Source organism: Rana temporaria, chromosome 12 (genome assembly GCF_905171775.1).
Source record: "Rana temporaria chromosome 12, aRanTem1.1, whole genome shotgun sequence".
Classification (NCBI taxonomy): Eukaryota; Metazoa; Chordata; class Amphibia; order Anura; family Ranidae; genus Rana; species Rana temporaria.
In genome coordinates, this window is record NC_053500.1 from 51,257,606 (window position 1) to 51,270,169 (window position 12,564).

At 42.3% G+C, this 12,564-nt stretch overlaps 1 protein-coding gene across 3 annotated transcripts in view; it reads left to right on the plus strand.

The window, feature by feature from the left end:
• Nucleotides 1-2,153, plus strand: part of LOC120919241 — a 35,471-nt gene extending 33,318 nt beyond the window's left edge. For all 3 annotated transcript variants that reach the window (XM_040331303.1, XM_040331302.1, XM_040331304.1), the window contains exon 7: nt 1,723-2,153. In XM_040331303.1, the coding sequence (XP_040187237.1) occupies nt 1,723-1,976 (254 nt within the window). In that variant the 3' untranslated portion in view covers nt 1,977-2,153. The remainder of the gene's footprint in view (nt 1-1,722) is intronic.
• The last annotated feature ends 10,411 nt before the right edge of the window (nt 2,154-12,564 follow it).

The following is a 12,564-nucleotide window of genomic DNA, read 5'->3' on the forward strand; positions in this document are numbered from 1 at the left end:
ATGTTTGAAACGTGCCCCGTCCCGCCGAGCTCACGTGCAGAAGCGAACGCATAGGTGAGTAGCCCCCCGTATATGAAACCGGTGTTCAGACCTCATATGTGAGGTATCGCCGCGATGAATAGAGCGAGAGCAATAATTCTAACCCTAGACCTCCTCTGTAACTTAAAACATGCAACCTGTAGAATTTTTTAAACAACGCTTATGGAGATTTTTAAGGGTAAAAGTTTGTTGCCATTCCACGAGCGGACGCAATTTTGAAGCGTGACATGTTGGGTATCAATTTAGTCGGCGTAACATTATCTTTCACAATATAAAAAAAAATTGGGCTAACTTTACTGTTGTCTTATTTTTTTTATTAAAAAAAACACTTTTTTTAATAAAAAAATAAGACAACAGTAAAGTTAGCCCAATTCTTGTAAGACCGCTGCGCAAATACGGTGTGACAAAAAGTATTGTAAAGACCGCCATTTTATTCTCTAGGGTGTTAGTAAAAAAATGTTTGGGGGTTCTATGTAATTTTATAGCAAAAAAAAATGTTTTAATTTGTAAACAACAAGTTTGAAAAATAGGCCCGGTCTTAAAGTGTTTAACCACTTAAGGACCGCCTCCTGTAAATATACACCAGCAGAATGGCACAGCTGGGCAGATGTACGTACCGGTATGTCCTGTACATCTACCCGGTCGCGGGCGCGCGCCCGCGACCCAGTCCGAAGCTGCGGGACCCGCGGACCCGATCGCCGATGGGGTCCCGCGATCGGTCCCCGGAGCTGAAGAATGGGGAGAGACGCGTGTAAACACGGCTTCCCCGTGCTTCACTGTGGCGGCTGCATCGATCGTGTCATCCCCTTTATAGGGAGACACAATCGATGACGTCACTCCTACAGCCACACCCCCCTACAGTTGTAAACACACACTAGGTGAAACATAACTCCTTCAGCGCCCCCTGTGGTTAACTCCCAAACTGCAACTGTCATTTCCACAATAAACAATGCATTTTAAATGCATTTTTTGCTGTGAAAATGACAATGGTCCCAAAAATGTGTCAAAATTGTCCGAAGTGTCCGCCATAATGTCGCAGTTACAAAAAAAATCGCTGATCGCCGCCATTAGTAGTAAAAAAAAAAAAAATTATAAAAATGCAAAAAAACTATCCCCTATTTTGTAAACGCTATACATTTTTGCGCAAACCAACCGATAAACGCTCTTTGCGATTTTATTTTACCAAAAATATGTAGAAGAAGAATTATCGGCCTAAACTGAGGGAAATTTTTTTTTTTTATATATATTTTTGGGGGATATTTATTATAGCAAAAAGTAAAAAATATTGATTTTTTTTCAAAATTGTCGCTCTATTTTTGTTTATAGCGCAAAAAATAAAAACCGCAGAGGCGATCAAATCCCACCAAAAGAAAGCTCTATTTGTGGGAAATAAAGGATGTCAATTTTGTTTGGGTATAGCGTCGCACGACCACGCAATTGTCAGTTAAAGCGACGCAGTGCCGAATCGCAAAAAGGGGCCTGGTCCTTTACCTGCATTTTGGTCCGGGGCTTAAGTGGTTAAAGTAATGCAGTGGCAAAAAGCAAAAAAAAAGCCTGGTCGTGAAGAGGGGTAAATCTTCCGGAGGTCAAGTGGAAACTCATGGTCTCATGTTTTGATCTAAACATAAGTGTGGTGTTTCATTTGAATCTTTTGAATTGACCACTTACTTTCTTTTTTCCCAGCCTATGTGACAAGAGCCTGCGGCCGTGGTTGTAACTTCAATGCAGTCATAAATAGTAAATGTGGAACCTCCCGGCGGGCTGTGAAAAAGATGTCTTTTCGCATTGACTGGACAGAAGGAGGAGCAAAACACTGCCCAAAGTCAGCAACATCACCAGCACAGAGACTAGCGTGTCTCAATGAGAAGGCCCCACTCCCTGCTGCTGCAAAGGGGACAGATCTAGCAGTCTCACATACTGTGCTACAAACCAGCTGAGCATTGCTGCTGCAGGAACTTGTCACAATCAAGACTTTAGGACGTTTGGATGATGCGATTTGACTGCAGTATGGATGTGAAAAAGACATTTTTAAAGCAGAATATACCACTGTTACTGTAAAAGGACAAAAGGCAATGTCATAAAATGACAAATAAAAATATTTTTTGTAAGTTTGAGCAAAATGCTGCAGTTTTTGAAGTATACCTGCCTAGAGGAGGTAACTTTTCATTATGCTGCAAGCACTAAATCAGCAGTACAGAATGCTGAACAAAATGTTAGGAGGTTAGTGCCTACTGGTTATCGGGGCTCTCTGACAGAATAACCCCCAGAACAAAATGTGGCTTTGAGCCCTGGTTCACATCTGTGCGGATTGACATGTCAAATCAGCGGCACTGTCCTAATCGGTGCAATGCCGCATTTTTCGGGTCTGCACCAATTTCAAAAAGTAGTTTCTGTACTACTGATCCCGCGATGGTTTCCCCCAGCTTGAGGCGGCTCTTCATTGGATGATTGATAGCAGCGCAGCCGTTGGCTCCCGCTGTTGTCAATAAATGTCTATGGCCGCCGACTGTATCACATGGGAGCGCGCACGCAAGCTAACCCCCTTGGGAGAGCGCTTCCCAGAGGGGGGTTAGCTCTTGCGGGGAGGAGCCGAGACAGCCGCCAAGGGACCCCAAAAGAGGAGGATCAGGGCCACTCTGTGCAAAACTAACTGCACAGTGGAGGTAAGTATAACATGTTTGTTATTTAAAAAAAAAATTTACAACCCCTTTATCACCATTCTGACAAACATAACTGCCTGTGTTCTGAAATAGTAGACATGTGCATCGTTATTTCGATAATTTGTAACTTCAGATGCATTCAGATTTGTTACGTTCCATTCGTATAAATGCGGTATTCGTTATTTTGATCATTCGGAACTTTGGATGCATTCATATGCATTACGTTCCATTCGCTTTGGCTGCATTCACACCTGAACGCGGCGTATTTTACCGCGATTTGCCGCGACAAATTGCGGCGTTTTGTCCCGCGATTTGCTGCGACAAAACGCTGCGTTTTTTAAGCCTAACATACGCCGGAGGGGTGATCAACATTGTCGGCTATGCCGAAAGCCGCCTGAAAAAAAGGGTCCGGGACTTGTTTTGAGCTTCAGGCGTACGGCGTTCGGCGTGGAGATGTGAACCATCTCCATAGCCGACAATGTTAAATCACCCCTCTAGCGTATTTCAGGCTGCAATAGCTTTGCGCTACAGGCGACAAAACGCCTAGGTGTGAATGGAGCCTTAGATGAGACATTCGTAACTTACGATCAATTTATATTCGTTACGTTCACTAACAGTTATCCAAATTTGAAAGGAAATTCCAATGCCTATAATTTAATAGTTTATAACTATTATTATAGATTTTATTATTATATTATTATTATTTATTTATTTATTATTAATAAATAATAATAATAATACAAAAAAAAACTATAATAATGGTTAATAATTTAATTATAATAGAACATACGAAATACAAAATTATCCGAATGTTTTTCGTTCTTTCTGATTTTCGTTCTTTGACAATTTTTTTTAAAAACAAATTTTCTAAAATAGTCTTCCGAATGAACGAATATGCAGAATTTTGACGAAAAACTAATTTGGAACAAAACTAATGGCACATGTGTATTAAATAGCATAAACTTTTGCCAGATGCAGGATAGATTCTGTGGGGAGATGGTTTTCCTTCCTTTGACTAGCATTTCTATGGCAATGTTGTATGTTTTGCCACTTCAAGTGTTAAAAAAATAAAAATGGATGCTGTTACTTTAAAGCAGGGGTAGGCAACCTAGAGCCCTCCAGCTGTTGTGGAACTACATTTTCCATGAGGAATCGCAAGGCTGGCAGTTACAATGACTGCCAGAGGCATGATGGCACTTGCAGTTCTGCAACAGCTGGAGGGCCCCAGGTTGCCTATGCCTGCTTTAAAGCACGTGCATGTGCTGTGTAATTTGGCCCCCTGTATCATCTGAAATAACTGGCTGGCCGATCCTGCCCTCCCCCCTGTAAACTGACCACAGTTTATCATGGCTGCTGAGCCCTGACACCATGGTCAGTTTACACGCCTCTGTCATCCGCAGCCCTGCTCTGTCCTCCTCTCCCTCCCTGCCTGTCAACTAGTCTGTGCCAATCTGCTCCCTGCCCCTCCCCTCCTGTTGCTGAAATTACTTTAAAATGTTCATACAATCCTCTGTGTTTGATAATGTTAGGTGCCACAGTGTGTGTGTGTTTTATAAAATAAAATGCTGTTTTATACCTTATTTCAGAGTGACGCTCACGTCACTGCCCGCCTCTCTCCCGAATGATGTCAGTGGGGAATTCTCTGCCCCTCCCGCTGTGGCTGTCAGATCGAGAGAGGGGAGAGGCGGCCGGTCACGTGAGCGCTGAGCTTAAATAAGGTATAGAACGATTTTTTTTTATAAAGCACACACACGTGGGCACCTAACATCAAACAGAGGACTGTATGAAGAGAACACAGTGCCATAACAACCACTTTATTGTTCAGCCTAATAAATTAAGTATCTGTACATTCATATGAAAACTTCCTCTGCCCTAACCTATCCTCCTTTGGGGCAGAGCTACAGTGGGGAAAATAATTATTTGATCCCCTGCAGATTTTGTAAGTTTGCCCACTTACAAAGAAATGAAAGGTCTATAATAGGTGTATATTAAATGATAGATACAGAATATCAACCAAAATTCCTGAAGCATTACATGATAAAAATATTATAAATTGAGTTGCAGGTCAGCGAGTGAAATGCAGTCAGGTCCATAAATATTGGGACATCTACACAATTCTAATCTTTTTGGCTCTATACATCACCACTATGGATTTGAAATTAAACAAACAATATGTGCTTTAACCACTTAAGCCCCGGATCATTTTGTTGCTAAATGCCCAGGCCAGGTTTTGCGATTCGACACTGCGTCGCTTTAACAGACAATTGCGCGGTCGTGCAACGTGGCTCCCAAACAAAATTGGCGTCCTTTTTTCCCCACAAATAGAGATTTCTTTTGGTGGTATTTGATCACCTCTGCGTTTTTTATTTTTTGCTCTATAAACAAAAAATTCTAGCGACGTTCCCGCTAGAAGGCAGGGACGTATATATACGCCCATCTGCCTGTACGTGCCATTCTGTGGACGTAAATAGGCGTGCGGCGGGTATTAAGTGGTTAACTGCAGCTTTAATTTGAAGGTATTTACATCCAAATCAGGTGAACGGTGTAGGAATTACAACAGTTTGTATATGTGCCTCCCACTTTTTAAGGGGCCAAAAGTAATGGGACAGATTAACAATCATAAATCAAACTTTCACGTTTTAATATTGGTTGCAAATCCTTTGCAGTCAATTACAGCCTGAAGTCTGGAACACATAGACATCACCAGACTCTGAGTTTCATCCCTGGTGATGCTCTGCCAGGCCTCTACTGCAACTGTCTTCAGTTCCTGCTTGTTCTTGGGGCATTTTCCCTTCAGTTTTGTCTTCAGCAAGTGAAATGCATGCTCACTCGGATTCAGGTCAGCTGATTGACTTGGCCATTGCATAACATTCCACTTCTATCCCTTAAAAAACCCTTTGGTTGCTTTCGCAGTATGCTTCGGGTCTTTGTCCATCTGCACTGTGAAGCGCCGTCCAATGAGTTCTGAAGCATTTGGCTAAATATGAGCAGATAATAATATTGCCCGAAACACTTCAGGATTCATCCTGCTTTTGTCAGCAGTCACATCATCAATAAATACAAGAGAACCAGTTCCATTGGCAGCCATGCATGCCCACACTATGACACTACCGCCACCATGGTTCACTGATGTGGTATGCTTTGGATCATGAGCAGTTCCTTTCCTTCTCCATATTCTTCTCTTCCCATCACTCTGGTACAAGTTGATCTTGGTCTCATCTGTCCATAGGATGTTGTTCCAGAACTGTGAAGGCTTTTTTTTTTTTTTTGTAATCGGGGACAAGGCCGCGCAGGCCGACAGGATAAAACAATGCAAACAGTACACGTAATAGAATATAAATACAACAATAAGAAATAACAACCGTGTCCATTTATAACAAGATGTCCGGGCCGCGCAACCGGTCCCCTCTTTTCTCTTTATAAACTCTTCGAGAGGATAGAAAATCAGAGCTAAAGATAGAGATAGGGAGAAAGGAAAAGAGAAGAAAGGAAAATAAATCGGTCAAGAAAAACAGAGGGGGGGGTGACTTTGGGGGCAAAACCCCCTGCAGGCAGATGCCCCGATGAGGGGAGGATTCCCTTATTTTGTGTTGTCGCTCATCTTTATGGGAGCGGTCAGGAGTGAAGGCTTTTTTAGATGTTGTTTAGCAAACTCTAATCTGGCCTTCCTGTTTTTGCGGCTCACCAATGGTTTACATCTTGTGGCGAACCCTCTATATTCACTCTGGTGACGTTTTCTCTTGATTGTTGGCTTTGACACACATACACCTACCTCCTGGAGAGTGTTCTTTTTTTTTAAATCAAAAGATGTTTATTGGTATAGACAATGTAAATCACAAACTACACAATACACTGTTATACATATTTCTGGATACCAGTATAAACATTTTGACATTGCCAGCAGAAGGGAGAGAGACATTTCCCCACAAAAGAGATGCATGGAGAGTTCCACCCAGCAAAACAACCCGCCCCTCGTGCAAGACAAAAATTGCAATTAAACATCTTGTATTAATTTTTTCACATCAACATACATAGAAGTACGAAACATATATAAACAGTGCCCTTCTGGGGCGGAACTAAGCACGACCTGGGTGATACAAATACCAACTTGTCTGTCTCCCCCTTTTTTTTTTTACCTTTTTCTCTCACTTTTTCCCAAGATCAATTAACACTACCACCTAAAACATATACAGTGAGGCCTGACTGCAAAAGGTAAAGGCCGGAGAAGGGAGGATGTCGGGAGAGGGGGTAAACGAATGAGGGAGGGGGGGGGGGGCAGAAACCCAGATCTCAGTGGTCTCCAAACTACCATGGATTTCCATAGGTTCAATGCGGTAAGGCATTATCCCATCAACAATCTATCCATGATAAGTTGTGGGGGCCCTAGTCCCGGAACATTGAGCCAGGGTTGCCACATAGAATAACATTTTCGTGACGCATTTCTGTGTTGGTAGGTAATTTTTTCCCTGATCAGCAATCTATTAACATCATCCGTCCATTGCTTGTTTGTCGGTACCCTAGGAGATATCCAGAGCCTCGCAATCGCCGTTCTAGCTATGTATAGCAGGCGGAGTATTGCAGTGTGGCCATTAGGCGAGAGCGATGGAATCCTGGAGAGTGTTCTTCACCTGGCCAACTGTTGTGAAAGGTGTTTTCTTCACCAGGGAAAGAATTCTTCGGTCATCCACCACAGTTGTTTTCCGTGGTCTTCTGGGTCTTTTGGTGTTGCTGAGCTCACCGGTGCATTCTTTCTTTTTAAGGATGTTCCAAACAGTTGATTTGGCCACACCTAATGTTTTTGTTATCTCTCTGATGGGTTTGTTTTGTTTTTTCAGCCTAATGATGGCTTGCTTCACTGATAGTGACAGCTCTTTGGATCTCATATTGAGAGTTGACAGCAACAGATTCCAAATGCAAATAGCACACTTGAAATGAACCCTGGACTTTTTATCTGCTTCTTGTAAATGGGATAATGAGGGAACTGGCCATGGAACAGCTGAGCAGCCAATTGTCCCATTACTTTTGGTCCCTTAAAAAGTGAGAGGCACATATACAAACTGTTGTAATTAACCCTCAAATTAAAGCTGAAAGTCTGCAGTTAACCCCTTAACGCCCGCCGCACGACTATATACGCCCGCAAAATGGCACGGACAGGCAGATCGGCGTATATATTCGTCCCTGCCTTCTAGCGGGTGGGGGGTCCGATCGGGACCCTCCCCGCTGCGTGCGGCGGGCGGATTCCCTCGGGGAGTGATCTGGGACGATGGTGCGGCTATTCGTTTATAGCCGCTCTGTCGCGATCGCTCCCCGGAGCTGAAGAACGGGGAGAGCCGTGTGTAAACACGGCTTCCCCGTGCTTAACTGTGGCGGCGTATCGATCGAGTGATCCTTTTTATAAGGGAGACTCGATCGATGACGTCAGTCCTACAGCCACACCCCCCTACAGTTGTAAACACACACTAGGTGTACCCTAACTCCTACAGCGCCCCCTGTGGTTAAAACTCCCAAACTGCAACTGTCATTTTCACAATAAACAATGCAATTTAAATGCATTTTTTTGCTGTGAAAATGACAATGGTCCCAAAAATGTGTCAAAATTGTCCGAAGTGTCCGCCATAATGTCGCAGTCACGAAAAAAATCGCTGATCGGCAATAGTAGTAAAAAAATAATAATTAATAAAAATGCAATAAAACTATCCCCTATTTTGTAAACGCTATACATTTTGCACAAACCAATCGATAAACGCTTATTGCGATTTTTTTTACCAAAAATAGGTAGAAGAATACGTATCGGCCTTAACTGAGGGAAATTTGTTTTTTTTATATATATATATATGTTTTTGGGGGATATTTATTATAGCAAAAAGTAAAAAATATTGCATTTTCTCAAAATTGTCGCTCTATTTTTGTTTATAGCGCAAAAAATAAAAACCGCAGAGGTGATCAAATACCACCAAAAGAAAGCCCTATTTGTGGGGAAAAAAGGACGCCAATTTTGTTTGGGAGCCACGTCGCACGACCGCGCAATTGTCTGTTAAAGCGACGCAGTGCCGAATCGCAAAACCTGGCCTGGGCATTTAGCTGCAAAATGGTCCGGGGCTTAAGTGGTTAAAGCACATCTTGTTTGTTTAATTTTAAATCCATTGTGGTGGTGTATAGAGCCAAACAGATTAGAATTGTGTCGATCTCCCAATATTTATGGACCTGACTGTAAGTATTTGATTCCCTACCAACCAACAATAATTCTGTCTCCCACAGACTGCAATATGTGCTCATGTGGTACACAGATTAGTCCTGTCAATTTAAGAAGGTGCTCCTAATGACAACTTGTTATGTGTATAAAAGATACCTGTCCACAGAATCACTTTCTTCCTTTCAAAACTCACCATCATGGGCAAGACCTAAGAGCTGTCGAAGGAAATAAGGGACAAGATTGTAGACCTGCACAAGGCTAGAATATACTACAAGACCATCAGCAAGAAGCTTGGAGAGAAGGAGACAACTGTTGGAGTGATTATTCGCAAATGGAAGAAATACAAAATATAAATCGCCCTCGGTCTGGAGCTCCATGCAGCATTTTGCCTCATGGGGTAAGGTTCATCATGAGAAAAGTGAGGGATCAGGCCAGAACTACACGGGAGGAGCTTGTGAATGATCTCAAGGCAGTTGGGACCACAGTTGCCAAACAAATGATTGGTAAAACAATACGCCGCCATGGATTGAAATCCTGTAGCTCCCGCAAGATCCCCCTCCTCAAGAAGGCACTTATACAGGCCCGTCTGACGTTTGCCAATGAATATCTAAATGAATCGGAGAAGTATTGGAAGAAAGTGCTGTGGTCAGATGAGACCAAAATTGAGCTCTTTGGCATTAAGTTGACTTGCCATGTTTGGAGGAAGAAAAATGCTGATTATGACCCTAAGAACACCATTCCTATAGTGAAGCACGGAGGTGGAAACATGCTTTGGGGATGTTTCTCTGCTAAAAGGTACAGGCTGACTTTGCCGCATTGAGGGGCCAATGGACGGGGTCACGTATTGTAAAATCCTGAATGAGAACCTTCTTCCCTCAGCCAGAACACTGCAGATGGGTTATAAATGGGTCTTCCAGCATGACAATGACCCAAAACATACCACCAAGGCAATAAAGGAGTAGCTCAAGAAGAAGCACATTAAGGTCCTGGAGTGGCCTAGCCAGTTTTCAAACCTTAATCCCATAGAATATGTATAGAGGGAGCTGAAACTTTGAGTTTTCAAGCGACAGCCAAGAAACCTTAGGGATTTAGAGAAGATCTGTAAAGAGTGGACCAAAATCCCTCCTGAGATGTGTGCAAACCTGGACACCAACTACAAGAAACGTCTTACCTCTTTGCTTGCCAACAAGTACTAAGTCAAGTTTTGCTTGGGGTTCAAATACGTATTTTACTCACTGAACTGCAACTCAATTTATAGCATTTGTTTTATGTGTTTTTTTTTCTGGATTTTTGGTTGATATTCTGTCTCTATCATTTAAAATACGCCTATGATAAAAATTATAGACCCTTCATTTCTTTGTAAGTGGACAAACTTACAGAATCTACAGGGGATCAAATAATTATTTTCCCCACTATATCAGGCAAGAATGGATGGAAGAGATATACAAAGTTGAATTTCCATGCCCTTTGAGCTCTTAGGCGCCAGTCTCTGAAAACCAATTTTTTTCAAAATGTATTAACTCTTGATCCTGCGAGTAGATCTGTTGTTTTTCATTTCTATAGCAGGCTAGGCTGTCCAGTTAAACAGATAGTTAGAGCGGTGGTTGTAACTCCTTATATATACCTATGAAGTGACAGGCCTCAGGTGTTACACACTGCAGAGCTTGATAAGGAGAGCACTGCGAGCCAATTGGAGGGAAGGGACTCGCCCACCTCCACATAGCTCACAGGAACAGAGCTGAGACTGTCAATCTGCTGAAGGTCCCTCCCCTGTCACCATTTTACTCTTGGTGTCAGGAAAACTTGTGAGAAGTGGATCATCCTGATAGCAGAGGAATAAAGCAGTAGACAGAAATTACACTTGTGCTCTGGATTGAGAGAAGTACACACTATAGAGGGATATGCTTTGTTTACATTTCATGTCTGAGATAGTGAAGGTGTCATAATAATTACCAGGACAAAATGGTTAAAATCCAAATATTTATTACAGATATGTTTTAAAAGCCATAGAGAATTACATAAAAAGCTGGCATTGAATGAACATCCTTTGTATATACAAGTATAATATTTGAAAGGTCCTCTATGCATTTATTTGGTACCTTGTATGTATACTTCCTGAAGAAGCCATACAGCAAAACATGTAGAAAATAAATGTATTTATCTGGTCTCTGTCAGGTACCCTGTATGTATACTTTGTGAAGAAGCCATAAGGCAAAACATGTAGAAAATAAATGTATTTATCTGGTCACTATCAAGTATCCTGTATGCATACTTTCTGAAGAAGCCATACAGCAAAACATGTAGAAAATAAATGCATAGAGGACCTTGCCATTATTATACTGTAATACACAAAGGATGTTCATTCAATATCCGCTTTTTTTTGTAATTCTCAATGGATTTTAAAACATATTTGTAATAAATATTTGTATTTTAACTGTTATGGCACCTTCAAAATCCCACTCCTATCCAATATTTTTTTTTGTATTAGAACCTAGGAATGTGGTACTGAAAAATATATTCCTTTCACCTGTTCAAACACAATTTTCTGTATTTCATGTCTAAGGTTTACAACCACTTTAAAGTGATACTATAGGTTCGATATAAAAAAATAACAAGCATGTCATACTAACCGACACTGTGCAGTTCGTTTTGCACAGAGTGGCCCCGAACGCCGTTTTCTGGGGTCCCTTGGCGGCTCTCTCGGCTCCTCCCCGCATCAAGTAACCCCCTCTGGGAAGCGCTCTCCCAAGGGGGTTATCTTAGGACTAGGACTAGTTTAGAACTCAGCCCCGGCGCCCTGTCATTGTATTTGATTGACGGCAGTGGGAGCCAATGGCTGCTCTGCTATTAATCCATCCAATCAAGATCCGAGAACCCCGGGTAGAAAGGAAGAGCGCGTCTCCACCATGGGAATTGCATGACTCCAGTTAGTAAAACGGGGGTGCTGGGGGGCCAGTAATTGTCAGATGTTTTTTCACCATAACGCATAGGATGCCTTGATGTGAAAAAAACACGAGGGTTTACAACCTCTTTAACATGGCCTGGGTTTTTTTTTTTTCACAACAATCAGTTTTTATTTATTTAGCTTAAAGCGAAACTAATGTCAGCTAATATGGTCAGACAGTACGGGCAGACAGATACACAGACAGTCTGCAGGACTGTGGCATTACACCCACGATCTTCTGATTTTGGGTGTAATGCTTTAAAACCCCTTTCACACTGGGGCGCTTTGCAGGCGCTAAAATGCTGAAACAACTGCTGCTGTCTCTCCAATGTGAAACCAAGGGCTTTCACACTGGAGCGGTGTGCTGGCATGACATTAAAAAAAGTCCTGATAGCCGCATCTTTGGAGTGGTGTGTAATACCGCTCCTGCTTATTGAAATCAATGGGCACCGCGGCTATACCATCGGCAAAGCGCCACTGTAGAAGTGCTTTGCGGGCGGTTTTAACCCTTTCTTTGCCACTAGCGGGGTTAAAAGCGCCACGCTAGCGGCTAAATAGCCCCATGAAATTTACAGTAAAGCGCCGCTAAAAATAGTGGCGGTTTACCGCCGACGCAACCTCCGCCCCAGTGTGAAAGGTCCCTAACAAAAAATAATAAATGCATATTTTTTTACCTGCAAAAATGTGCATTTATTTTGATTTTTTGTAAAGGTCAACCTATGCTTTAA